This window comes from Corvus cornix, chromosome 8 (genome assembly GCF_000738735.6).
Source record: "Corvus cornix cornix isolate S_Up_H32 chromosome 8, ASM73873v5, whole genome shotgun sequence".
In the NCBI taxonomy this organism is placed as follows: Eukaryota; Metazoa; Chordata; class Aves; order Passeriformes; family Corvidae; genus Corvus; species Corvus cornix.
Window position 1 is genome coordinate 12013122 of NC_046338.1, and position 27104 is coordinate 12040225.

At 39.0% G+C, this 27104-nt stretch overlaps 1 protein-coding gene across 1 annotated transcript; it reads left to right on the plus strand.

Moving 5' to 3' along the window:
• Nucleotides 1-153: 153 nt before the first annotated feature.
• DNAJB4 (DnaJ heat shock protein family (Hsp40) member B4) lies at nt 154-27104 on the plus strand. Its single transcript, XM_039555836.1, has 4 exons — nt 154-304; nt 16056-16341; nt 18690-19264; nt 20824-27104. The coding sequence occupies exons 2-4, from the start codon at nt 16131-16133 to the stop codon at nt 21055-21057; spliced, it is 1020 nt and encodes a 339-aa protein (XP_039411770.1). The 5' UTR covers nt 154-304; nt 16056-16130; the 3' UTR covers nt 21058-27104.

The following is a 27104-nucleotide window of genomic DNA, read 5'->3' on the forward strand; positions in this document are numbered from 1 at the left end:
CGCGGCGTTTCGCCCGGCCCCGCCCAGCCAGGCCCACGGGGTCTCCGGGGCCGCCCTGCCGGGGGCGGTGAGATCGCGATGTTTCTCCGTGCAGCGCGAGCAATTGGAGACGCTGCTGATAGGGCCGGGAGAGTCACGTGGGGCGGGGGGGAGCGCGCGGGCCCGGGGGGAGGCAGCGCGCAGCTCTCGCGTCATTTGGTTTGGAGCCGCGGGTGCGCGCGTGGGAGCGGCGGCTGCGCTGCGGGGGCTGTCGGGAGCGCGGTCGGGCCGGGCCGGGTCTGAGGCGGCGCGGCGGCGGCGCTCGGTGAGTGCGGGAGGGGCACGGGACGGGCCCGGGGCTGCGGCAGCTCTGCCTGCCCGCGCCGGACTGCGCTTTGGGGGTGCTCCTGCCTTTCCGGCTGGTGCCCGGGCGGGCTGAGGAGCGGGCAGTGGCGGGTGGTAGCGACGCTGCCCTGAGCCGAGGGGGGCCTCTCTTTCTTCCCGCGTGAGCGCGACGGTGCTCTGGGGAGAGGCTCCCGCGGTGCGCGGCCGCCGGGCGTTGTCACAGACAATAATGCGAGCCGCCGTTTCTGGGGGAGCCTGGCGGGGCAGCCTGGTCCGCAGCGGGAGGCGCGAGGGGCGGCTCCCCGGCCGGTGCCGAGCCCGCGGAGCGGCAGAGCCGTTGGGCCGAGGTCAGAGGCGGCAGCCGGCCCGGCCCGGCCCGGCCCGGCCCGCCGCTGCTCGCGGCCCTCTGCCCCGCTGCGATCTTGCGGGCGCGGCCGCTCGTTTCGAACGGATTTTTAGGTCGTTCCACAGCCCCGTGAAACGGGATCGTGTCTCTCTTCTTATGGAGCTTCGCTTGCTTCCTCCTGCAGTGTCCATGGTTGTTTATTTCCTAGCTGAAGATGTTTATTGCTAATGTACGATTTTTACAGCTGGTGGATTTTTTTTCTTGGCTGCGCAACGACAAGCTTTAATGAAAAACTGGAGTCTGTAATGCTTTAATCTGGGCCATGTTAAGGTCCTGTGACCTGGTGGGGATGAACTGTCATGCTGAATACGGATGACGGTGTTGTACGAGGCTTCACATCAGGATAAGGTCATAAAACACCTATTTAGGAATCATAGCGGTAGCGACTGGATAATACTAGAGGGCAACTACTGTACGACTGCGTTCTGTACCATTCTGAGGAGATACCTTGCAATTTTAAAAGAATATTTATATGCAATGAACTGTTTCTTCTTAAAGGGCTCCTGGTTTACATAAATGTCATACTTTTTTTTTTTTTTAAACGTATATGCTTTTAAATTGAAGCGTGGCAAGTCTCTTCCAGCCTTGAGTGTGTTTCTTTGTTGTCAGTGGTTTTGCTTGAGAAGCTGTTGTTTTGGACTTCGCCTGGTTTGGGGCTATGTGCAGGGACTCTTGGATTCGCATAAGAAAATGCCTCTCAGTGTTTTCCTTTCCCTGTCGTTCAGGGTAGTCTTGTAGTTCCGTGCTGCCTTAAGACGATGGTAATTGGGGTCAGTTTAATAGACCACAAGTTACAGTGCTGTTGAGCTCAGATTATCCTGCATTCTCCAGTACAGGTAACTTCACCAAAGGAAGCTAAAAAAATGCTAGATTTTTAGCTCCTGGAACACTTTTGAGGTAGTATAGCTAAGAAGGGTTATGAGAGTAATATATTCCACAAAGTTAAAATTCCTGTATGCTTCTAGACAGATGACAGTGTATTGCTACAGCCAGGTGAAACTTGCTGCTGTGGTACTTTTGCTGAGAAAGGCTGTTTATAACAATTAGCTTATACTTTCCATTAATGTAGCTGGAGGGGCTGGGGAAAGAAAGTGAAATTAGGCTGGGAGAGTTTAGTTCTTATGCTTGACTCTCTGCTGCTATTGCTAAACAATATTTTTCCATTCTCTTAGTTACTAAGAGTTTGAGTGTATAGCAGACATTGGCTTGTATAATACTACTTGAGCAGTAGTGGTTGACTGTGACGCATTGAAACCACTCCTGGCCACTGGCTGTGTTTTTTATGGCTCTCCACTTACTGGATGAAGGGGAGCGTCGGTGTGCTTTGGTTTTTATTGTTACACAATGTGCTGGTGTGTCCTTGCTAAGTTCTGTGAGACAAGCCAGTAGCCATGTAATGCTGATGATTTTTAAGCAGTCGTAATGCCTTGGGCTAATAACAACACTCTTGTCTGGTACTGTGTAAGTGTTCTAGTTGAATTCCTAAACAATTGATGATAAGTGAATGTTAATTTTGAGGGGTTTCTTATCAGCTTTTTACTGCTCTTTGAGGTGATGCTTTATTTGAAAGCTGAGAATGATATTTAGCTTATCTATTATTCCTCAATCTGCACAGTTCTTGAAGTGACTGTAGGCTTTACAGTCAGAACATGAGATTTAGCAAATTGAAGAGGATAAAGATCTCACAGTATATAAATATTTTGCCTTTACTTTCACTATTCCTAAGTTGATCTAATGAACTTCATTAACAGTTGCTTCTGTCTGTATTTCCCATGATGGCACTTGGAACCTATCTGCTAGAAAACCACATCTCTTAAGCACTCTATCTTCATTTCCCTTTATTAAATTATATTTCTGTTAATAAAATTATCCCTATGGGATTAATTCCTTCTATTTAATCTGTTAATGTAGTGGGGTGAGGATCTAACCCCTGAACCGTGCTAACTACAGTATTTGTTCAAGTACTTTGCTGACATTTTACAGCAGCATACACCAGGATGTCCTCCTTTCTCACATCCAAAAAGTTACCTGCACTGCCTGTTTTCTCAATCAAGTCTGCCTTCTATGAAATTAAATGTGCTTGGTGTGAGTAGTTTGCACTGGGCTGCTAGAGCAGAAGAACTTTGGATTTGTTGTGTAAAATAAGGTTCACTTCATACAGTAACTCATTCTTACTAAAGAAGGGTGAATAGTAGAGAAATGTACCACTTACCTTTCAGAATCTTAATAATTAGATAGTAGGCAATATAAGAAATAGCAGAATATGGAACTTTAAAAGGTCTCTTCACAGTTTCTTTTAGAGATTGGAGGAAGATGTCTCCCTTAACTGAATTTACTAGATTATGACATCTCTTGTGGTCTTCAGGCCATAATGGTTGTTTTTTGCAGTAGAGTATTCTACTAGATGTGTTTACTGAGAAACAGCTAGTGTAAATATCTGACAAGTCAGAAAACTTTTTATTTGTCTGGGTTGTCACAGAGTTAAGTAATGGATGGTTCTGAAGAAAAAAATATTAATCAAATACTGTGTATGAAAGAATCCTTACTTTTATCAAGAGGTCCTCAGGGTATTTCTATGTTAGTTAGTTCAGGTATTGTAAAAGCATCAGTGTAAAAGTGTGGAACTGGAACAAATCCTCTGCATAGCCAAAGCTACTTCAGTGCATGCATGCATTGAGTTCTGCTGGGTCGGTTGTGTGGGGTTTTTTTTCCATTTACAATTCACTTCAAGTTTGCTCTGTGGTGACCAGACCAAAAGGTAAGGCGCTGGTAGAACTAAGGAGATGTCTCACAAGGTCAATAAGTAAAGGATTACATTTCTTATGAAGTTGCCTCTGCAACCCTCTGAGTAGCATGTTCTGTTTAGCTTTGCCTCAGTACGCTGAACACCTGTATAGGAGAAGTGCTTATGTTCTCTATGAGAGAAGAATAGCCACTGTCACAGCTGTACCTGTACTTGCCATGCTTTCTGCAAGTCATTGCTGCTGTGCTGACGTCTGCAATTGCTTTCTGATGATTTCATTACTTTGGGAGATGCAGATCAATTGATTCAGATCCTGTCAGCTGCTACTCCTGCACTGGCAAAGTGTGTTTGGGATCTGCAACATTATTGGTAGAAAACTCCTTTAGATAACTACTGAGAGAAGATTGAGCATGTGCTCCATCCGAACGACTGTTGATCTGTCATGAGTTTTCATATTAATTACATGTGCACTGAAGTAGTAATTAAAATTTCCAGATCCACAATTTGGATAGTATTTGGATAACTTTTATATAGCGAGTTTGAAAAAAAAGTAATGTCTGGTGGTTTTGGCTTACATTTAGTCATGCTGCCTTTCTTAGAAAAAAGTTTCAGTGTATTAAAACTTTAAAGAGAAGCTGTATAAATATAGAATCTTTAGAGCTCTTCCCTTGCATGTTTTATTCTTGTGAATCTCATTTCATAGGTATTTGATTTAAAATTTTGACTAGCTTATAGGCGGCTATCAAATTGTATTAAGCCACCGTTGCATTGGGTGTGTCAGATATAGAAGGATAAGTCAGCGAGCACTCACTTCTTCCTTAGATACAGCTGCAGTGTGCAAAGAGACTGGATCACTGTATAGAAAGAATGTAGTGCAAAAGGCAGCTGGATAATATTAGTCAGCATGATCGCGTCATCAGCGCTCAGCCACTGACTTGTTTGAGGGGGTTGGATGTTTTTGTGGCGATGTCATGGGAGGGAAAGCTTTGAGAGCACAGAGAATTTGCTGTTAGCATCTGCAAAATTCTTGTTGGGGGAGAAGAGTGAAAGGTCTTGCTTGAAATAAGTTGGGCAATGGAGTTAGGTGTGACAGTTGCCTATGAATAGGGATTAAGAAATGTGGAGATGGGCACTGAGAGACTGAAAGGAGAACAAATGATTAATGCAGTAGTATCTGTAGAGGATGGAAGTGTCTTAATATATCCCTCTATCAGCAATGCACTGAAGAATGTGCATTCAAGTCCTGTTAATTAGTGAGTAAATACTTCTCTTATTTAAGGCAGAATTAATACTCAGAATTCTTATCTTGAAGCAGGAAAAGCTGATTGGTCTAAAGGGATTGGTTTACTTCCCTATTACATAGGCCTGATTTCTAGCAGTATTCTTTCTGATACTGTTTAATTAAGCTAACAATTATATTTGTTAATTTGTGAGTCAGAGGATCTTATTTTTAAACAAATATTGCATGTGCCATAGTGTAAATTTTAAGAAAAACCCAAACATAGAAAGGTAAATATTTTGTGAGTCCGAGGAAAGAAAAATGAAAGAGATGGTTTAGAAGCTTTACATGTCTAATCCCTTCAGTCCATAAAACCATGATTATAACAAGCTTATCTGACCTGAAAATCCTCTTGAACTTTATTGTAAGGGACACCTACATATTTCATGAAAAATAAATGTTTGCAGTGAAGTTTGTGAATGTATCAGGATATTTCTTCTTTAATAAATCAATAGCAATGCTCCATAGACTTAGAAAGGGATGAATGTTGCATGCTTAATCTCAAATACCACTCAAAAAATCAGTGGATTTATGATTTGACTTGATGTAAAGTGCAAGAGAACAGGAGATTTTGTAAGTTAAGCTTAATGAAACAACAACAACAAAAAAGTACCTGTAAGTCTGTTCAGTATGGATTGGTATTTTCTGCAGAGAATATAAAGGAGATCCTTTACTTCCTTCTTACAGGTTGTCATCTGTTAGCATTACTCCCTGTGAGTAAACTGATTCTGTGTAATATTTTCATTAAACTTTATTGTTTTCATGACTATGTATTTGCATTTGTACTCTGATTCATTGCTGGTTTTTGTACTGATGTTTTTTGGAAGGGGCAGGGAAAAGCTAAGAAGAAAATATGTCATTTTTTATAGTGACATTTTTCTGTAGGACTTGCTCCCGTGCGAAGTTTGAACTTCTATTATGGATGAGGGAAAACTTTCATGGAACTGTAGATTTGTGATAGTTTCTTAGTAGAATAGATACTGAGATATGCTATCACTTCAGAACACCTAGATATTTTTCTGCTGAGTTGTTTATCTTTCCAGGTTGTACCTTCTTTACCTCTTAGCCAGGTATGCACTATTTAATCTAGAGGAATAAAGTAATATACTAATTGCCAAGTAGATCTATTAAACTCCTGCCTTCTATCTTTTCTCAAAACTTCTAGGCTGACTAAGAAGGGAGAAACCAACTGTGAAACATAATTTAGCTATGGGATGTGGTTGAAACATTGGAAAGACTAATGAGCAACTATTTTGACTTCTACTACAGCAGATTGTAGTAAATACAACTAGGACTGCCAGTCTTTCTGTCTCCTTAGGTGAAGTACATTTTACTGACATCTGTTCCCCTTTCAGGTTGAACGGCATTGTGCTGACATCTCCTTTTCAAGTTCCTGCCTTTGTACCACAGTTCAGTGTGTGTGTTCAGCCTTGCATGTAAAACTGGCTGCATGAATCAGAGCAGCTGGGTGGGCACACTCTGGAAAAAGCATCTCGTGTGACCACCTCCTTTTGCTTATGTAAGAACAGTGGGATCACGTCCACAGCAAAAATGTGGGCAGTTCCTTATTTGGTAGTGCATTAATAACCTTGATCTTGCGTGAGTGTAACAGCAATTTAAACAATACAGTATCGTTGAGTTGCTTTTCCAAGTGGATTTGTTGTGTTTGCAGTTCTCCTCTTCATCAAGGCTGAAAAAATAGTTTATTTTCTGCTGGAAACTAGTAACTTCTGTCATTATTACAGGGGGAAAAAAACCCCAAGAAACCACAAGCAGAGTTTGGATAGGGGTTGTGCAAGCATCTTCCACCTATCCCTCACCCTCCCCCCTTTTGTGTGTGACCTGTAATGATGATTGCTATCATGTTTATTCAGTTGTGTCTCATTGACAGCTTCTTAATTATGTCAGGAAAAAAAATCTAATACTTTTGGAAGAAGAAAAACTAACTTGCAGACATGACTTCTGTCTGTTCCTTAGTTATGGAACATGATTGAAGTAGTGATAAAATCCTAGATGAGTCTGTCAGCCTTCAGTGTAAACCTGTAGAGTATATTCATGGTATTTCTATAATGTGTTATGTTCCAGTAATGAATGTTCCAGACTGGCAGTGTGTTGGTGCAGCGTTTTTTTTTTTTAAATAGAAGAAATCCAAATGCCTAATGATAGGTTGAGAACCATTGGAAAGACAGACTGCAGGTTCAGATCAGGTCACATCTGAGTTGTGTCAGTGCCAGCATCACAGAGATTTTTTTGCAAGAGCTAACCTGTGAGATATCTTCATTCTACAGGTGCCCTGATTCTGTGTTGCTAGATCTTTGCTAAGACAGCAGGTTGTTAATTCTATTGTTTGGTGGAAAAAACCCTATAGGGTTACTTTGTTATGGATGGAATTGCTACTGTGGTTAAGGTAAACAGCAGTAAATTGTTATAGGTGGTAGATACCCTCCTTTTTCTACAGATGAAAGGCTAAAAGAGGAGCTGCACTATACTGCAGTAATTAAAACAGATATGAAATAAAACATACTGCCCATCCTGTTTTCTGGGTGGTCAGAATTTATGTAGGGTGTTGAAATAAATGCATTTAAAATGCCTTTAAAACACCTTCTTCAATTCCAGTTTCTTGAAGGGAAAGTCAGCAAGGGTTACTGTGGAAACTAGTGCTGAGTTTTCCATTGTCCTTTTCCTGTTAATCAGTACATAGCACTAGTATTAGGTCACAGAAGTTCTCCTACACCAGGATTCATTGGTGGAAGATCTGGTAGGGAGCCAATCACAGTTCTCAGGGCCTGAGCTGCCTGGCCTTGTGTCCGGTCTCAGCCAGCCCTGAGCAAATGTTACTTTGGTTTGTGCCAGCTGGCCCTGGTGTCTGGGGTGGGGAATGCTGGACTGCAGAAGGAGGTAGTCTATGAGCTGGCCATTCTGTCCTTATATTTTTAGAGAGATTTCTGCCCCTTTTGTGCTGCAGGAGTGGGCTGAATCCATTGTCTGTGAATGTCAAATTAAGCCTCACTTTTACTGAAAACAGGAATACTGGAAATATCTTTACAAGTGTTACTAAATACCTGTTTCTAAAAAGTGTATTTGTTGTAAATAACACCCCTCTGTTTCACTTAGGTGGAAAACAGTACAGATACACTTAATATTCATTGTTTATTTTCTAAAGTTTGTATAATAAACACATCTGCAGGACAAACAAGTAGAGGTCCACACATTTTTTCAGTATTTTTTTTATTGTCTGACATTCCTGCTCTGGTTTCTTTGTTAAGAAACTTGCAGTGCATCTCTTCCATAGCATTTTTTCAGTGTCCCACTGACACCATTGTTTGGTTTCCAGTGTCCTTTGGCAGGGAATTCTATCACTTGTAAAACAGCTCCATTTTATTGTTTAAACTGGCTTCTGCTGATTACACTCTGGCTCTGGCTTGAATGGGCGTAGACTGTGAACGATTCATCTCCTCCTTTCTCCATCATTTGTAGACCTTGTAGACCTTTGGGATATCTGTGTTGTTTTTGGAGAGTGAAGAATTCAATCCTCTCCAGTTGTTTCTCATGTGGACATATTTGTATTTTTTTAATTACCTGTTACGGTTCTCTGAACATTTTTGATATTAAATAATACACATGGTTTGGGGGAGCTGAAGGAGGCAGAATAGCTGAGTGTTACTGTGTGGATGTACTATTGGCGTTCACATGATACTAGAGTAATGTTTCCTGGGTTTTTTGTGTCCTAGTAGCTCCTAATACTTAATTCGCTTTTTTTTCTGGCTACCAAGCAGTCTTGTATTCTTTTTGACACTGATTAGAACTAATCAGTACTTTCTTAACCTTTTATAAACAACGTATATTTTATTATGTGTACTCTTCATGCTGAGAAAACAGCGTAACATGGAAGCCCATCTATAAAGTATATGTACATCCAGTCAATTAGCCTTATGTGACCTTATTGATAACATTCAGGGCCTGATTGTGTTGGCACTTGTGTTTGCTTAAAACAGGTACCAGAAGGGCTATAAAACTTTGCACAATCAGATAAAAAGCAGCTAGTCTTGGAGGGAAACTGAACATACACAAAGCATTAAGCTGTTCATCATATTAAATATCTTTACTTGTTATGTAACCAACACAAGGAGGTTGATGACATGTGAGTCAGAAACCTGACTAGTACAGTGGGATAAATATGTGATTAAGTCTAACTCTTCGTTTACATATGGGCTATTTCAGGACAGAATTTCTTGAGGAAGGGCAAATTCCTGAGTGATAACCATCAGAGCAGGAGGTAGTTAGGACAAAAATCCAGGCTTTTTATATGAAAAAATGAAAGAAAGAAGCTTGGCTATGGTGTTTTTCTGCTTTCTTTGCCCCAGACTGATAACTTAAGTAGTGAATTCTGCAGAACTTGTTAAAATCGAACATTTCCTTGGAGGAAACAGAACTTCAGCTTCATTGTGAATGTGGGGTTTTTTTTGGTAATAACAGGAGATACTTCTCCTTACCAAGGCAGTGTACTTTTCCATACAGATATTTACAAAAGTATGTATGACAACTACTTCTTAACTACTTGAAGTTCGTAGTAGTGTGTTAAATAGGCGTAGTCAGTAATGTGAGAGAACCTGTTAAATGTTTTGCATGATTGGCATTTTTTCTGGTCGACCACTCAAATTGAGTAAGAACCCCTTGGCAGAAATATGTGGGTGGAAATCGAAATGGACACAGAATCTAAGTAAGGAATTGAAAAGCACCTGTGGAATCTGTATTCTTTCAGAAGAGGGAAGACTTAATCTGTAGGTGAAAATACTTTGTGTTGCTTTGTGTGGCCATGCTTTGGATGTTTCCATTTGAGTTTGTAAGTGCTGTCTGGTACTTGGCTGAAGTAGTTAATCACGCTCCCAAGAGGGAGTTAGTTGCATTGTCATCAATCAGTGCATCATTGCTGAATCTGACCTCTGCCTACTTTCAAATAGTTTTTCATTCCCTCTTAGTGGTGAAAAGTTAAAATGTGGAAGGTTATTCCAAGAGTATTTTTGTTTTTCAGCTATAGTAGGGATTGTGACTTAGTAGACAAGAATCAGGTATGAGATACAAGTTTGCTATGTTCTGATCAGTGTGTATGTGTTATTAGTGTCCTAGTCACGTTCTTGAAGATAGTTGTTCCTGTATGCAATAGGAAATCAACTTGAAATTAGTTTTTCTTTTTTCTAGTATTTTATGTAGTTCTGAATAGGTCATAATGCATATATAATGGAAATAACAATTTCTTGAAGAGAAGAACCCAACCCATGAATTGGCATATGATAAACTACAGTAAGTTCTAAAGTATGATGAACATTTTCAGTTGTGCATTTAATTTTTAACTTTTGGTCTATTGTTACAAAAAGTAATAAGAAAATAAAAAGTAATTTAAAAAATTGCTAACAGCCATCTTGTCATATAATCTTTTCCAAATAAAATTGAAGACTATGTGCATCACACTCTTAAAAATGCATTTTGGCGATTCAGAAGTTGGTAACAGTGTATCTCTGGTTTGAGATTTTACACTAGAGCTGTAAATTCTGAAATGTATATTTAAAGTAAGCTTTTCCACAAAATACCTTAAAAATATGTCCTTTGGCTTGTTGGCAGAATTTCATGTATGTTCCAGTAATCCTATAGACATAATAAAATACATATTGCCAATAAAAAATAGAAAACATTTTTGTTGATGCTAGGACTGGTATAACTTAAATATAATGAATTAATTTTAAGTTATGTGGTATTTCACTTTGCTTTTATGATTATTCATTTAGATGTAAAATCAGTCCCAGAATCCTTATGTGCCGTTAACTTTTTACTTCTGTCACAGTAGTAGTTTCCACAGAGAAAAATTTGATAATTTTGGTGATTACTGGGGTATGAAGTATGTGACTAAATAAAGCTTTTCTTTTAGGGCCATCAATTAGAAAAAACTTTTATGTTCTGCAGGTTTCACTTTGCATTTTCTGTTAGATATATGTTTTAAAAGTCAACTAATTGTTGCTTCTGTTGTTAACTCTGAAATTTATTTCTGTTACTGCTACTGAATAGTTCTGTGGTTACACTCTTTTTAATAATAGAATTAATGAATGGGGTTTGCATGTACAGGTCTTATTCACAGTATAAAGTGTATATAAAGTACAAACATAGCTCAGTCAACAACTACATCCAGTTAAAGATGGTGGGGAGAAGAGTTGTCAAATTTTTTTTTCTGGGAAAACAGTGGATGATGCTACAGGAATTTTTTTTTTTTTAATATGGGTGTGCTTTCTTCAAATCATTGTAGAGAAGTATAAATTTATTCCATTCATTAATGTGGGTTTGCAAATATTATGATACTTAATTGTGAAAGCTTTTCCTGGGGAGGGATTTGGCTCCTCTGCCTTGACATTTATGTGCACATGTGTATTTATAGTTGTGATCTGTCTGGAATTTGCCTTTGTGGTTTTGTTTGCTCTTTAATTTGTTCTGTGATCTAGTCCTGTCTTTCTCAGTTCTGTTTCTATGGTTTAATAAGTAAGGAGTACAGAAGAAACGGCTTAATTTAAAGGAAATAATGAGCATTTTTATTCAACTTCAGGGAATATTGACACTGTTCTGCTTAGAAGCTTTTCCTTAAAATAACATACTGGTGCTAATTTATGATTAATCTATAATTTGAGTTCAGTATGTTGTTATTATGAATGTTACCATAACTTATCTTTAGTTGTTGTGAAGGCTTCTTTAAAGAAAGCAACTGATTCAAAGCTAATACTGTCAGTGCAACTCTTCTAAGACCTGGAAGTGGTATGACCTTGCCCCCACTTTCTGCCAAACAGGATATATAGCTCTTAGCCATAGATATGTGAGTTAAACTGTGGTTGTTCTGAGACAATAATGGAAAAGACATTTTAAGCATCAATTCTTTACTGAAATACTAACTCAAGTGGAATGCAGTGGTCAGACTCTGTCTCCGAAGTAGAGCTGTTGAAGGAACAATTTTCAGCTTTCCAGTGTGTATTTTATACACGTTTTTAGATGAAAAAAGGAAGTCTGGTATTACAAAAGTGAACATAATTGTTTTTGATCAAAGAACATGGAAAATCCTCTAGGTGAGAGATTGCTTATATAAGGCAAGTTTTGGATGTGTTCAGAATTTTATTTGGTTTTCCTGACAGTAAAACTTTTTAGTAGTCTATTTGGCGTTTTAGTAATTTGTTACATTTGAAGATGTATCTTTTTTCCCCCCAGTCAACATTAAAAAGCTTGAACTGAAATTCCCCTTTTTTTTTTTTTTCAAATCTGTACTGTAGCAAGAATCAGTGATGTAAAGAAGCACTGGACAAATACAGGCTGTTAACTTTCTCAGTGCATTATAGGAGTACCATGACATTACGCTGAAGTAGCTTAAAAGAGCAGAAGGACACATCTGAGACTGCCTAGTTTGGCAGAAAATTGTTTTACAGAATTGACTGTAACCAAAAGCTTCATAAATATCACTTGATACTGGAATGATGATAACTTTTTTCTGTGTATGCCTGAAATGGAATATAGTTGTTGTATTTGAAGACTGTATAAACAAAGAACTGATGATACAGATGGTTGAGTCATATTGTAATATATCAGTCAGAGAATTAACACGGTGGAGAGAGGAAGAAAGCTTACTGATGGTGAGGGGATTTTATCTGTTATATTTTTCAAGTGGCTCCCCAGCCAAGTACATTACTGGACTTACATGTCTGAGAATTTCCTTAGCTTTCTTTCACGAGCATGCTTAATCAAGTCTTAGATTATGGCCTTACTGATTTTATAGATATATAGTTTAGTGACTTGCTTCTGGAAGGCTTGAGTGAGTTGCAGGACTCACTACTTCTGGCTTGTCACAGCTGAGGTCAGCCTTGGCTATGTAGGATCTCTTGGGCTGTGTGCTCTTAATGCTACCTAAACAAATCCAACCAAATAACAGAACCACTCCTTCAAGCTTAAGGTGAAAGTCCACATAGAAGGTGAGCTCACATCTCAGTGTGCCACAGAACTGGGCGTGAACAGGTGTGCAAACACTGCAGATGCCCCTAGTACTTGGACAGAGTGTCAGTTTCTGAAGTAAGAGGTGACTGAAATGCTAGAACTCTGGGAAATGGGCACACTGACAGAATGCCCTGTGATGTTTCCAGGTTCTGCTACAAAAGGGGAAGACATCAAGGTAGAAATGCAGAAACTTGTGAAGAACAAAATAATCCCATAAAGGAGTTCATGTGTCACGCAGTAGGTAATGACGTTATCTGTTTTTTTAGGGGACAGTTACTCAGGTGTTTAAACAAAAAATACTGAAGCAGATGGGAAGCAAAATCTTCTCATAGTCTAGAAGAGTGTTTTTCAAGGTGTATTTGGTAACAGGGAAGATAGGACTGTAGCAGTAAAACAAAATATTTACTTGTGCTTTTTTAAGGCTATTTTGTTTTCTGTTTATCTGTGCTTGTGTGAAGGGACTGCAGGGCCAGAAGTCCTTGAGGAGAGTACATGAAGGATTTTCCTTTCTTTTCTTCTGATAATAATTCTGGAGAGGAATATGGGATAAAATAACAAAAAGCAGCAAAGAATTGCAAATATCAGGTACTGGAGTTCTGAAAATCTAGCAGCTCTAATACAACAAAATTGGAAGATATAAAAGCTTACCACACTTAGCAGATGGATTTCACTGTCTGAAGTAGTTCTGGTATGATTGGATGTACCCAAATTGTTATTAGCATGATTATCAGATGTCCATCTTACACACACTAGTCTTTTAATAATAATATTAAAACTTCTCACTGCTTTTAAGAGAGTATCTCTGTCTGTTAGAAATTGTTTAAAGAGCTAAATAAGCATGTGAGAGGAACTGTAGGCTATGTGTATTTTCGAAAGGTCTCTGTATGATGAAAGGAAGGTCTCAACATGGAGAAGAAGGGACACGCTTTCTGGAATCGACTCTTAAAAAATACGAGATTCCAGGCTATAAATTCATTCTGACATGAAGATCTCATACAGGGCAGGAAGTAGAAGTTATGTAGTCATTGCTGTACATCCCACTCAGAATCTTAAGTAATTTAATTTTTGGGGAGTAACTTACATAATTGGGGTGTAACTTGGCACTTTGGCCAGAATAGCACGTCCCCCTCTGTAGGGAGAGAAAGGATGCTTGAAAGCTTAGTCACTGTGATATTGGGCAGAAAGTCTGAGTGTAACTTGGTTGTTACCAGAGTTTGTTCTGTAAGTTTTAATAGTTAAGGTGAAGAAACTTTTTATTTAAGGAGAAGTCCTGATTATTGTGGCTTTTAATGAAATCCTTGAAATTAATTACTGTGTTGTTACAAAAGGGGGGGGGGGAAGATGGTGCAGAGAATCTATCACTAAGCCTTGTTAATTGCACTGCTTGAGTATTTTTGAGATACTTGAAAGGAGACATATGTGCTTAATGCAGTATTTGTAGTGGAGAAAATGTTGCATTTGGGATGTGGGTTTCAAACAATTTATTTGAAATACTAATCTTAAATTAACTAAAAGAGCACTTTTAAAAGAAAGATAAAAAGAAAAGGGCGATCTAGTAAAAAACTAGCTTTATTTCAGGTGGAGCTCAGCAACAACTTCTTGCTTCAGCTGTAAAGGTAATTCATTCTATAACCCTGTGACTTCCACTGTGCCAAAAATGCAAGTGAGTTCTGAGAGATTTGGTGGCAAAGGGAGCAAATTCCTTCTTTTGATACCCTTTGGCCTTTGAAATAATAACTACATATATGCTAAAAGTTCTCGCTCTCTAAAATACTCTGGTGAAATTTTGACTTTATTTGCTCTTTACCTTTTCCACACATATTCTAAGGAGAATGTAAAAAAACCCAGATAAATAATTAGGCAAATCCTGTATACACTCGAAGGAATCTAGTAAATTCTGTGGCAGAAATTGGGAAAGATAATGGTGTGAGGATTAGGACGATGACGCAAGTTAAGAAAGTGAAAGAAAAGTCCCAGGTCTTTTTCTAGTACTTTCTGGTTAAGGAAGCATTTTCTGATCAGTCTCTTGCAAGTTTGAGCAGGTTCTAGAAAGCAGCTTCAAACATAATGCTCCGTGAGTCAGAGGATTAGTGGGTTTTATTGTTAGAAGGAAGGCAGCTGAGCTTAATTACCTCCGTAATAGTAACTTGATAATTCAGCCTGGAATTGTCTTCATACAGACAACATTAGATATGATGAAAAGTGGTGTATTTTATTTAATACTTCGTTCCAGGGAGGAGTAATTTTTCAGTTGTGTTAATCTGTCTTGTAGTTCACTGCCGTACTGATAAGCATAGCTAATTTCTTGACCTATAGCTCTTGACAGAGGTACAAAAGAAATCTTGCAGGCTAAAACTTCGTAACATTTTCTCTATGGAGTATGAGAAATACATCAGTAGTAGAATTTGTTTTATATATTTTAAAACAAATGTGTAAGAACCAAGTATTTTTCTGTTATTAGCATCTCATCAGATGAAAGCTATTTGCTTGGAATATTGTCATACTTGTATAATAATCTTGATATTTCCTATTCCATAGAAGAAGGCTGAGACAGGATTTACATTTTGGTCTGCTTTAATTTAGTGGCTTGAGTTGTGGTAAACAAAGTGGTATGTTTTGCTCGGATTCATTCCTACTGCTTAATAGTACATGGCTACGGTCAGCTGTGGTAATAATAAAAATTTTATTTTTAAAGAAATGAAGTTTTGCCTTCTGAAGCTTTGTAGTTGATTTGGGTGTAAAATTCTTCATAGCCTTTGCTGGAAAGGGTACAGATCTGTGTTGATATATTTGGAAAAGAGTTATGTACAGCTGTCTCTATAGAAACAGTGAAGTAAAATGCTATAATTACTCTAGATGGGCTTCTGCGTGTCTCTTGGGACAGATAAGCCTTCAGAGCTGACTGGATCCTGCCCTGTCGGTGAAAGGCACTGTTACCACGCTGTTTTAACCTTTAAACTTGAGTTGCTGGGGCAGGGACGCAGAGAAGTTGAGCGCTGGGTGCGCAGGCGCGTGAGAGCGAAAGCTGTGCGGGCTGGGGTGGCGGGGAAGTGACGTCCGCTGCTGTTCGGCGTTCTAGAAAGAGCGCAGACACGTCCTTCGGTGGGAGGGCTCTGCGGAGGGCTGTGGCGTGCCCCGTGTGTCATCGTTTATAAACGAACAACGGGGGCAGCAATGAAATACGGAGAAGCTGTCTAGTCTTTCTTTAATGTATCGTAGAGTTTGTTGTTTTGTAGCTGCTCTGTTTGTTTCAATTCAGAGTTTGATTTTTATTTTTCCTTCTCTAGCGTCTCCACCTTTCTGAGACACTGGACGCTGCTTTCTTTACAGCAAGGAAAATCTGAATTTCTCCAACACTTAGGATGGGGAAAGATTACTATTCTATCCTGGGAATTGAAAAAGGGGCTTCTGATGAGGATATCAAAAAGGCTTACAGAAAACAAGCACTGAAATGGCATCCAGATAAGAACAAATCTCCCCATGCAGAAGAAAAATTCAAAGAGGTTGCAGAAGCTTATGAAGTGCTGAGTGATCCCAAAAAGAGAGACATTTATGATCAGTTTGGGGAGGAAGGTATGTACGTCTCTTATACTTTGTTTGGTCACTTTCATTATGTTGAATGAAGCAAAAGAAACTTATGAAAACATGGTATGTGTTCATCTTCAGGCAATACATTTGTTTGGCTCATCAGATTTTAAATAGAAAATGCATTGCTGGGCTTTAATGCTGGTAAAGTTTTAATTTCTTACTTTAACAGGGTTTTTTATAAACCCCAGATACTTGACAGGCAAAAAGTTACTGAACAGAAAAAGTTTCGATCACCCATAAATAGCTTTCTGTGATCTCTTTACTGCTGCCTTGCCTTGCCAGAGCAGTTTTTGAGATGCAGTTCAAAACGCATGTATTCTTTTCTTTAATTTTTGCTTAAGGGCAAACTGCTTGATCTAGGCAAGGCAGTTCTTCTGAGCAGGAGCCCAGGTGTCCAGCCTGTAGCTGTCTTTGGCTTCATGCCTGGAGAGGAAAGAATTTGGCTGATGTCATGAAATACCAGAACAATTTTTTAGCTTTAATTGTAAACAGTGATAACATGCCAAGAGAATGAGGCCTCAGAAATGTCACATTTATCCTAAAATGGTTATCTGGAGAGGATGAATTTTTTTTTTTGTCTTCATTTTTGACCAACATGACTTTCAGTCTTATGGTTGAGCAACAGAGGAAGTCATTAACGTCCCTTCCCATAAATGTATGGTACCAGGAATTCCATATGAAAGAATTACTTCCGTTGTGACAAGTAGGCCTGCTCATTGCTATTCGCTCGGGGCCATGTTTTTTACTTTTATAAAGGAGGATATTTAAATAGCAGTATTTAGTATTTTGGGCAAAGATGTAAAGTATGAACTTTTAGAATGTTGAATCTGGGAATACCTCCTGATGCCTCAGTTGCTTTCTAAGCTCTTCTAAGAGTGTAATTAGTTATTGTAAGGCAAATGCAGGGTTGGGGTTTGTAGGAAGGAGGAAACTTCAGTGTTTTTACAGCCAGGAACTTGATGTACCTTCAGTAGCTTCTGGCTAGCTATTCCAGGAGGTGTCCTTCTGCTATCACAGATTGAATCCCCTGATCTTCTTGTTTGGCATTAACAGTAGTGTGACAAAAGGATGTACTATAGGTTGCTAAGTACTTTTTATCTGGTCTGGTGTTGAAATGGGGAAAGCATTCTAATGTCTTAGTTGGTTAGTGTCGGTACCCAACACTAAGCTTATGCATGAGAACACTGAGCTAAAACAACCCCCAACAAACCCCTCTTTGAAATTTACAGAATGCCTGCCTCATAATGTAAGCCTTCAATTTTTTATGGTTATAAAAGTATGATAGCAGCTGTGGCTCAGAATTGGTCTAAGACTGAAAAAAAAAAATTAAAAAAACAAGCACTCTAAGTTTGGACATAAAAGTCTCTTAAGAAGATTCTCAGTCTTTTAATAGTTTGAGATAGTATCCTGAAATGGTCAGTGCAGAAAAGAACTATTACAAGGAACTACTTGATCACCTGTTGGGAAAGAGGCATTGAAGAAAATTGATTTTAACTTGGTTTGGAATGGGAGCACAGGAAGTACAAGGGAGTTTTCAGTGAGAATCGTAAGGGAAATCGTAGCAGGAGGAAATGAGATTTAGATCTCTTCATGTGAAAGGTAGAACAAAGCTATTGAGAACCTTCTGATTTTTTGCACAGAGACAGTGATAGTGTATACAAGGTTTTTGTACCCAGATGGAGTAAGTTCCAAGGTATTTTTATTTGTGGCTGCATTGAAGAGAGTTCCCAGGATTTGTACCTGGTTTATATCATAGGAACACAAGCTGTGATACATTTGGAATGCTAAATTGAGTATTAAGGAAGCATATATGTGCTTGACTCTTGGCATGTTACCTTTTACTCTAAACAAATTGCAGGAAAATGGGTAAACTAATTAACAGAGTTACAGCTGAGCTGTAGAGACTATAGAATATGTTGCATATGATAGTGAATAATTTTCCTCAGAAGTGACATTGTAGAAGGATGCAATTCCCAAAAGACTTTGTAGAACAAGAAGAGATGAAGTCACGCAAACCTGTCTTCTGCTCTAAGATGCTAATTCATTGAAATAACTGGTTTCAGTCATATGAAATAAAATTGGCACTGTCAGAATAACCTGTTCTTTTGAAGTAAAAGTCATTCAGAGCATCAGAAACTTTGTTGCTGTTCAAGCTATTGAATTGCTAGTCAGTACTGTGTGTTCTCCTGGTGAATCCTCGTTGAAAAGCAGACCTTTCACTCTACTGCAAATATGTTTTTGACTCATCAGTCCTGATACCATTACACTCTACAGTAGGAAAGCTTATACTAATATGCAATTTGTTTTTAACTTTGCTTATTTGTCTTATTTAGGTCTTAAGGGAGGAGCTGGAGGATCTGATGGCCAGGGTGGTACCTTCCGGTACTCCTTCCATGGTGATCCACATGCTACATTTGCAGCTTTCTTCGGTGGCACAAATCCTTTTGAGATCTTCTTTGGAAGGAGGATGCCTGGTGGCAGAGACACTGAAGACATGGAAGTGGATGGTGATCCCTTTGGATCCTTCACTAGTTTCAGTATGAATGGTTTTCCAAGGGAAAGGAATACAGTTGGCAGCCAATTACGTCGTAAACAAGACCCCCCTGTAATCCATGAACTTAAAGTGTCTCTGGAAGAGATCTACCACGGCTGCACAAAAAGAATGAGGATTTCACGTAAAAGGCTTAACCCAGATGGTAGAAGTGTCCGAACAGAGGACAAAATTCTTACTATTGAGATAAAAAGAGGATGGAAAGAAGGCACCAAGATCACTTTTCCGAAAGAAGGTGATGAAACACCCAACACAATTCCAGCTGATATTGTTTTTATCATTAAAGATAAACCTCACTCTCATTTCAAGAGAGATGGATCAAATATTGTCTATCCTGTTAAGATAAGCTTAAGGGAGGTAAGTTTCTCTTGTGGTAGAACTCTAAATGTTTGACATTATTACAATATGATACAATGGCATCGTGGCTGGTTTTTTTTAAATACTTCAACTTTTGTCAGTGTGTGGCTGAAGAGCAGAGTCATTTATAGTGGAAACAATAGCTGTTTTGATAAAAATGGAATATTATTTCTAGCTGTTTACTATAGAGGTGGAAGAGGATAAGGGTGGAAGGGTAAGAATAAGGGTTGAGATATCTTAAATCTTTGTACATAACCTTTCTAGCAAATGATGTATTAGACTGAAGTGACAAATGCAAACTAACAAATACATCCTATATAGTATGCTCCTTGCTGCTGTGATAAGGTAGCTACTTCTGTAGGACAAGGTAGAAATGTCCTAAGTATTTTCACTGCCAACAAATTATAAGTCTCCCTTTTTAGCTCATAAGTTACTGCGGTGTGATTTTAAGCTACATAGAGATTGATTTCATGAAGATAAATAATTGTGAACAGGTGTAAGAGGAGCTATATATAACAACAAAAATGGTATAGCTTTTTAAAATTCCATTCCAAGTCAAAACATACTGACTTTCAGAAAGAAAAGTCAGAAAGACAACTTCCCAGAGCTCTTGAGAGTCTGAAGCCTCAACATAATCATCACTTAAAAGATAACGTAGCTGAGTGTGTGTAATGTATTTTTTCTTCCTAATTAATATCAGGTGGAGAAATAAACTCTTGCTGTAATTATAAGCTCTATGTGTAAATTAAGCTACCTTAAAGGATTCTGAACTAAAATAAGTGTGAAGTGAGGTGAAGCACCTAAAGTGTAGTGAGGGAGGGAGAAAAGACAATGTTTAATGTTAATGTGGGTAATACAGTTCAGATAAAAGCCTATTTAGACTCGTTGCATTGTTATGTAAATTGGACATTATCAGTGTAGACTAAGTGTTCTGATTCAGGTGAAGTTGCAGGAATCAAAATCTTATTACCAGAGATCCTAGTAATGAAAATAAACTGGATAAAGCAGAAGGTCTGTAATGTTCTAATTTTGGTGCAACAAAATTATTGTTTGCTTTTCTTTAGGCACCACAAGTACTCACATAAGACAGCTGTGAAATTTGATATGGCTCTGCTTATAGACACTTAAATGTTCTGAAATTCGATATAATACAGTTTGGTAATGTATTAGAATAAAGCTCCTGTGCAATGTAAACAAACAAAAAGTGAAATGGGATTCTAAATTTCCAGTGGAAACTTACAGACTGACATCTGTAGAGAAGTATGAGTGAGGAGTTCTGCTCAGCTCCCTTATTATTTGATAAAGTCTTTGAAGGACATAGCAACTCAATTACCCTCCAGTGGCCATTTAATAAGATTCATAAATTCAGTGATATTCAATGACAAATTGAAGCTTTCTCTTTTTAAGAGAGGAACATTGTATCTAAATTTTGACATCTCAGTAGTGCACAGGAGAAATTCTGTTTAGAATTCTAGTCACTTTTAAATAATCCAGATTCATTTGTAGGTACAGAAAAGTACTGACCAATTTCTTTTTCTCATATTGCAATCTTTCTTTAGGCTTTGTGTGGCAGCTCTTTCAATGTGCCAACGATAGAAGGAAGAACCATACCCATGACAGTAAATGAAGTGGTAAAGCCTGGGATGAGAAGAAGAATTATAGGATATGGTTTGCCATTTCCCAAAAATCCTGACCAACGTGGAGACTTAATTATAGAGTTTGAAGTAATTTTCCCAGATAACATTTCTCCAGCATCAAAGGAAGTACTTAGGCGAAATCTTCCAGTTTCATAAAATGGAAGACTGTGTATGTCAACAAATTAAAATAGGACACTGGAAATGCAGAAGACTAGCAAGTCTGTGCTTTAAAAGTGCAATCTGTAACACCTAGTGGAATCTTTGGGTTTTTTTTGTTTTGTGGGATGGGTGGGGGGAAAATACTGTAATGCTGCATGAAAAGAAAAGGGTTTAAGTAGAAGTCATACAGGTGAATTCTGCAGTAAAAATTACAGGGAAAACCACTCATTTTGTTTTACATATTCCTAATCAGCAAAATTTAGTCATTATTTTGCTTAATATAAAATGCAGTAATTTTTTTACAAAGTCAGTGCATATTTCTGATACAGTACTTGAGCCTCCAAGTACTTCATTTGTTATATCCTTACCCTGTCTATAACATTACACATTTGTACAGAAATTTGAGACAGTAGTAGAAATACACAAAGCTATAAATATTTTAATAAGCAAAACATGACAGAGATCATTTCGGTATGTTGCCTTCCACTGCGCAAAGCATAGGCTGGAAAAATCAGCTTGGACTCCTGAACTGCCCCCCTGTGCAATGAAAGCCTTCTCTTTATTGCCCCAGAAAGTGTCAGGACTGCATTGTGAGTCTGGCAAAGGGCACATGGCCTGAGGAGCCAGAGTACCCATTTGCTGTGGGATAGCTCCTCAGCCCTCAGGCAGAGCAACAAGAAGGGATTCCTGAAGGACATGAACAGCAAAGGGTGAGCCTGCTGTCAACTGGGGCAGGGAGGCTGGTGACCAATGACATGCAGAAGGCTGAGGTACTCTGTGCTGCCCTTGCATCAGACACTACCAGTAAAACCATGCAGGAATTCCAGGCCCCTGAGACTAGAGGGCAAATCTGGAACCTCGGTGGTGGAAGACTGGGTTAGGGTGCACTTTAACTGGAAGTCTGTGAGCCTGACAGATTGCACCCAAGTGTTGAGGGAGCTGGCTAATGCCATTGCAGAGCCACTCTTATCTTTGAATGGTCAGGGAGATGGAGAGATGTTCCAGTAGACTGGAAAAAAGAAAATACCACTCTTGAAGAAAACCAAGAAGGAAGATTTGGGAATCTACAGGCTAATAGCTTCACCTAAGCCCTTGGTAATGTGATGGAAAAGAATCCTCCTGGAAAGCATTTCTAAAAGGTGATACAGGGTAGTCAACATAGATGTACAACAGGGAAATCTTGCTTGACCAATCTTACTGCCATCTACAGTGAGTTTTAGGGGTGTTGGGGAACAATCTGTGTTGTGTACCTTTTACATCAGTAGACAGGCTGGTGAAGTACAGGTTAGATAACTAGAAAGTGAGATGGGTTAAAAGCTGGCTAAATGAGGGAGCACGGGAGGTTTAATCACTGGCACAAAGTCCAGCTGGAGGCAAGTCAATAGTGGTGTACCCTATGGCTCAGTACTGGGGCCAGTTCCAGTCAGCATCATTAATGACCTGAATTACGGGATGGAGTATAAACTGGGAGGAGTAGCTGGTGCCGCCAGCTGATGTACTGCCTTTCAAAGGGACCTCAACGGGCTGAAGAACTGGACAGAGGATTCTCACAAAGTTCAGTAAGAGGGAGTGCAAAGTCTTGCTCCGTTGGGGAGTAATTGACCAGCAAACTGTCAATAAACTGACTGTGAGCTGCCAGTGCAGCCTTGTGGCAACAGAGGCCAAAGCTTTGCTAGCTGATAAGGGGAGGTGATTCTTCCTCGTTACCCTCAGCACTCATGAGGATACATCTGGAGTACTGCACTCGCTGGTACTTGAAGGGTGTAAACTTAGTGGAACAGCTCCAACACAGGACCATGTATGAGAGGCTGAGAGGGCTGCAACTTGCCAGCCTGGGGAAGAAAAGACTTGGGGGAGATCTTGGCACCTGACAGGAGGGAATGAAAATGGAGGAGCCAGGCTCTTCTCAGTAGCTCTCAGTGACAGGACTAAATGGACACAAGTTAGACACTAGTTAGTTAGGGATTCCATCTGAACACAAGGAAACACCTTTTTACTGAGAGGATGATCAAAACACTGGAACAGGTTTCCTAGAGAGGTTGAAGAGTTGCTAGCCCTGGATACTCATAGCCTGACTGGACATTGTGCAGGGCAGCCTGCTCCAGCTGACCGTGTGTGAGCAGGGGTGTTGGACTTCATGATGCCAAGAGGTTTCTTGTAAGCAAAATGATTGTGTGAACTCGGACTTGGCACTTTTTGCTAGACAGTGCTATGGGCCCTGTTCTGTAAATGAGGCTTAGCCCAAAGATGGTGGTGCTCATGTGACAACTCCCTAGGGAGCAGGTCTGTGCTGAGTTGGAAAGATGCACAAAGAGCCCTGTAAAAGCATTTGGCTAGGGCAGTTATCTAAAGATCATGCTGATCTCAAGTATTCATTATTTTCAAAGGCCAAACTTTACTCCCATGAAGAAGAAGGAAGAACCTAGGTCCTAGCTAAAGCAAAGTTTGCTTAAGACACAGTGTGGGATAGGGGTTGCCCAGAAACTTTCATATGCTTGAATTGAGTTGTTGTTGTTTTTTCTTTTTTAATTCAAATATGAGTTAGTTATCTTAAGAGTTAAAAGATGCATAGAGAGATGGAGAGCCCTCTATAATAGTCTAGTTTTATAATACAGTAATAGGGCTGGTTCCCTTGATTGCAGCATGGTATTGGTGAAAGAAATGCCTTGTGGGCATGCTTTATTACTTGAGTTTAAAACCATAATACAGTGCTTTAACAACACTTTAAAAGGGTTTGGGATTTTTTTTTTGTTGTTGTTTTTCATAAGAAAAGATGTTAAGATTTGCTGTCAGGCTTTTGCCTGTGGAAATTTAGAAGTTACCTGCTCTGTTAGGTAGCCTAAGAAATAGCAGTGTTATATATGTGACTCTCTACAGGAAAGTAAATCATATGGAAGTTGGGATTTAATTTACAATAATTTTTTAATGAGTGTAAGAAGAATCCCATTTCTGTTACTTAAAGAAAAAGAATTTCTGTGGGGTATTGTTCAAGTCAATTTTTCAGCTGCAGATCTCTTCACGCAGTATCAGTTAGTTGTAGTCCTAAATCTACAGGAAGTAAACAATTGCTGGAGCAGTATCACAGAGAAAAAAAAATTGCTGCTTCGTGCTTCTGCATATTGTTATTACTATATATTGTTTGTTGAAAAAGTTTCCATTTCAGTATGTTCCGTATTGCATTTCTTATGTGGTTTTTAAGTAAAAAGTGTGAAGTTGGTTTTTAACTTTCTCTTATATTTTGTTATGATGGCAAATGCTACAAGCTACACAACTTTAAAGCATATCAACCTAAAATACCTATTTGTCAGTTTAAAAGCTAATGGAATCAAGCATTTTGTAATCCAGACTCTTGTAACCATATCCAACTTGTAAAAAAAAAAAAAGTTACAGCAACTAGGACTATTTTTTTGTAACCATCTTCAGGTAAGAGGAGTAGTGTTAAATTGAGGAATCGCAGTATCTTGTGTATTTAGAAGTGTATATATATATATATATATGTGTATAGCAAACTAAACTTTTCCAACTGTTTTCAAGCTGAAAATATAAAACTTAAAGGACTGGTATGAAATAAATGCTTGTATTTCTTTTCTTATGGAGAGGTAACAAAGTATATGTTTCAGAAACCAGCATGTAGAATTACTTCAAAATATGAGGAAGCATTAATATCTATCTAATCCAGGATTCACCAAAAAATATTTTTCTAATCAAAAAAGTTCTCAAAAGCTATGTTTTAAAACCCACTTGATTATTTAATAAAGTTACTTGGGAGAAGGAAGCAAATACTCAGTCAACTATATTTGTAACTACTGAAATACATGAAAATAAAATGGTCATTCATGAAATTGGGACGAGAAGGGTTTTTGATGTCTTGAAGGTTGCTTAGGTACCACAGAAAGTACAAGTCATTTAGTTGCTTTGGAGCTCATCTAGCAAGTCTGAAAACCTCTGCTTCTAGAGATCCTTTTTTAATCTCACCAACATCAAGCCTTAGGATAACCTCAAGCTGTTGGAAGAGTAGTGGAGCTGCATTACAACCCTTTCTGCTTCCTGCCACGCAGTGGTACTCTGCTTGCTGCACAGCTTTCTGCTGTCGTGAGGGGGTTAGCATTCCATTCTTTCACTCAGCTGTTTTTGTATTAGCTGTGCTGAAAGCTTCCTGAAGCCTGTGGTGCACTGGACAAATGCACTCCATTCTTTTCTAGTATGTGCATCTTATGTGCTAGTCTGACTCACTGGGAGCAGACTTTTTTGGAGTCAAATAGGTTTTCCTTTAGCAGTGAAATTTGCTATAACTTAGGGTGAAATTCTGTGCCCTTGAATTCATGTACTAGACCCTAAAAAATATGGGTCATGAACATGCTATTGTAAATACAATTAAGAAACAATTTTACTTTTCCAGTCAGTAAATGCTAGTCCTCTTTTGCAGCTGGCTTGAGTAGTTCTTCCTATGTAACTTACTGAACACACCCTGTTAGAACCAGGGAATTTGTCATACAGCCACTTCCTGTTCAGCTCCCAATCTGAGCAAATAGCAAATAACTAATCTCATGAGGTGCAGAATCTCAACTCTTCATTTGTCAGTTTGCTCAGCAATGGACTATTGGATGCCATGATTTGTTTCCTTCAGGCTTCTCCAATTAATTGTCCTATTATTTAAACAGTGAAGATAGAGACCAGCTGTTGATCCCCTTGGGTGTAGAAGGTATAAGTGCCCTGTGCTTGTTGCCCTGGAGTTAGTGGCTTACCCAAGGGAGGAGGTATGTAACAACAATCTTGTTAGTCATGCCTGATTGCTTTATCAATAACAAATTGCCATGTTCACAGCCCTGCTGCCCTGCATTCAAAAACCCCCAAACCCCACCCAACCAGCACCTAAAATACCATATAGCATTTCCCTGAATAAGGACAGGTACCCCATGGGTAGTGAAACACTCACTGATGGTGGCATTTCATATCCAGGTATGTGACTTTGTTCCACATACATTCCCCACAAACTTTATGGCTGTTACATGCCACAAGTCTTGAATCCCAAGTATTATGTGTGAGAAAGTGAAGAATGGGGTAGCCTGTAGTGTGCAATATACTTGGGATAAAATGATCAAACCCATTTTTCTTTTTTTTTTTTTTTTAAATACATAGTTTATTTTTCTTTCTAAAACCAAGGCTAATAGCAGTTTTATTTAAGTTGTTAACAACTTCAAAAAGTTAATTTGAAGTAATTTTTGGATCCTTATTGTCTTGAGTTGCTGGAGACTCATTTGTATTGATGATCTAGTTTTACTGTGTTGGCAGGTATTTCCCTAGAGGGTGCACGTTCAAGGGAGTCTGAAAACAGGATTTGTTGTAGTTGAAGAAAGTGTCTTCTGTCCATTACAGCCTTCTTTTCACTGAGCGTCTCAGCAGTCTGACTCATTCATTTGCAGCTCTACAGATCACCCAGTCTGCACTGTGCTATGCTGGTCAAATGTAAATCATTGAAACTGCTAATCCATGATCTTAGCCATATTAATAAATAGTACTTGTAGATTAGGAGAAAAGAAGTCCATGGTAATGTACCTCTTCAGTAACAGCGAGATGAAACTGGGTGTTGAATACTTCTTTACATTGCCTTCCAAAGCTGGGGACTACTAGGGCAGTTTCATGTAGATGCTTCTCTAGGTTTGGGTTTTGAAAATAATTTAGGATGTGTGCAATGTCATCTTCCTCCAATTTAAATTACACAAAAAAGGTTTCATTTCACTTGTTACATCATGTAACTAATGATGGCATATACGTGCTCCATACTTTTTGTATCTTCAGTTTGTTGGTCAGCTGCACTGGCCTTGTCATTTTTTCTTTCCATAGTTAAAAGTTGATGCTATTGCTCCAAGCTGCAGGTAGGATCAGCATAGTTTTTGCCAACTTCAGCTGTTTTTCTCCATCCACCTCCCTATGAAACATGGAAACATTCACACTTCCACTGAAGAAAGTTTTGCAATGGATACAGAAATTAGGACTGTTAATGTCCTTGAGTTTTTTTAAAATAAATCTGCGCAACCTCTGTA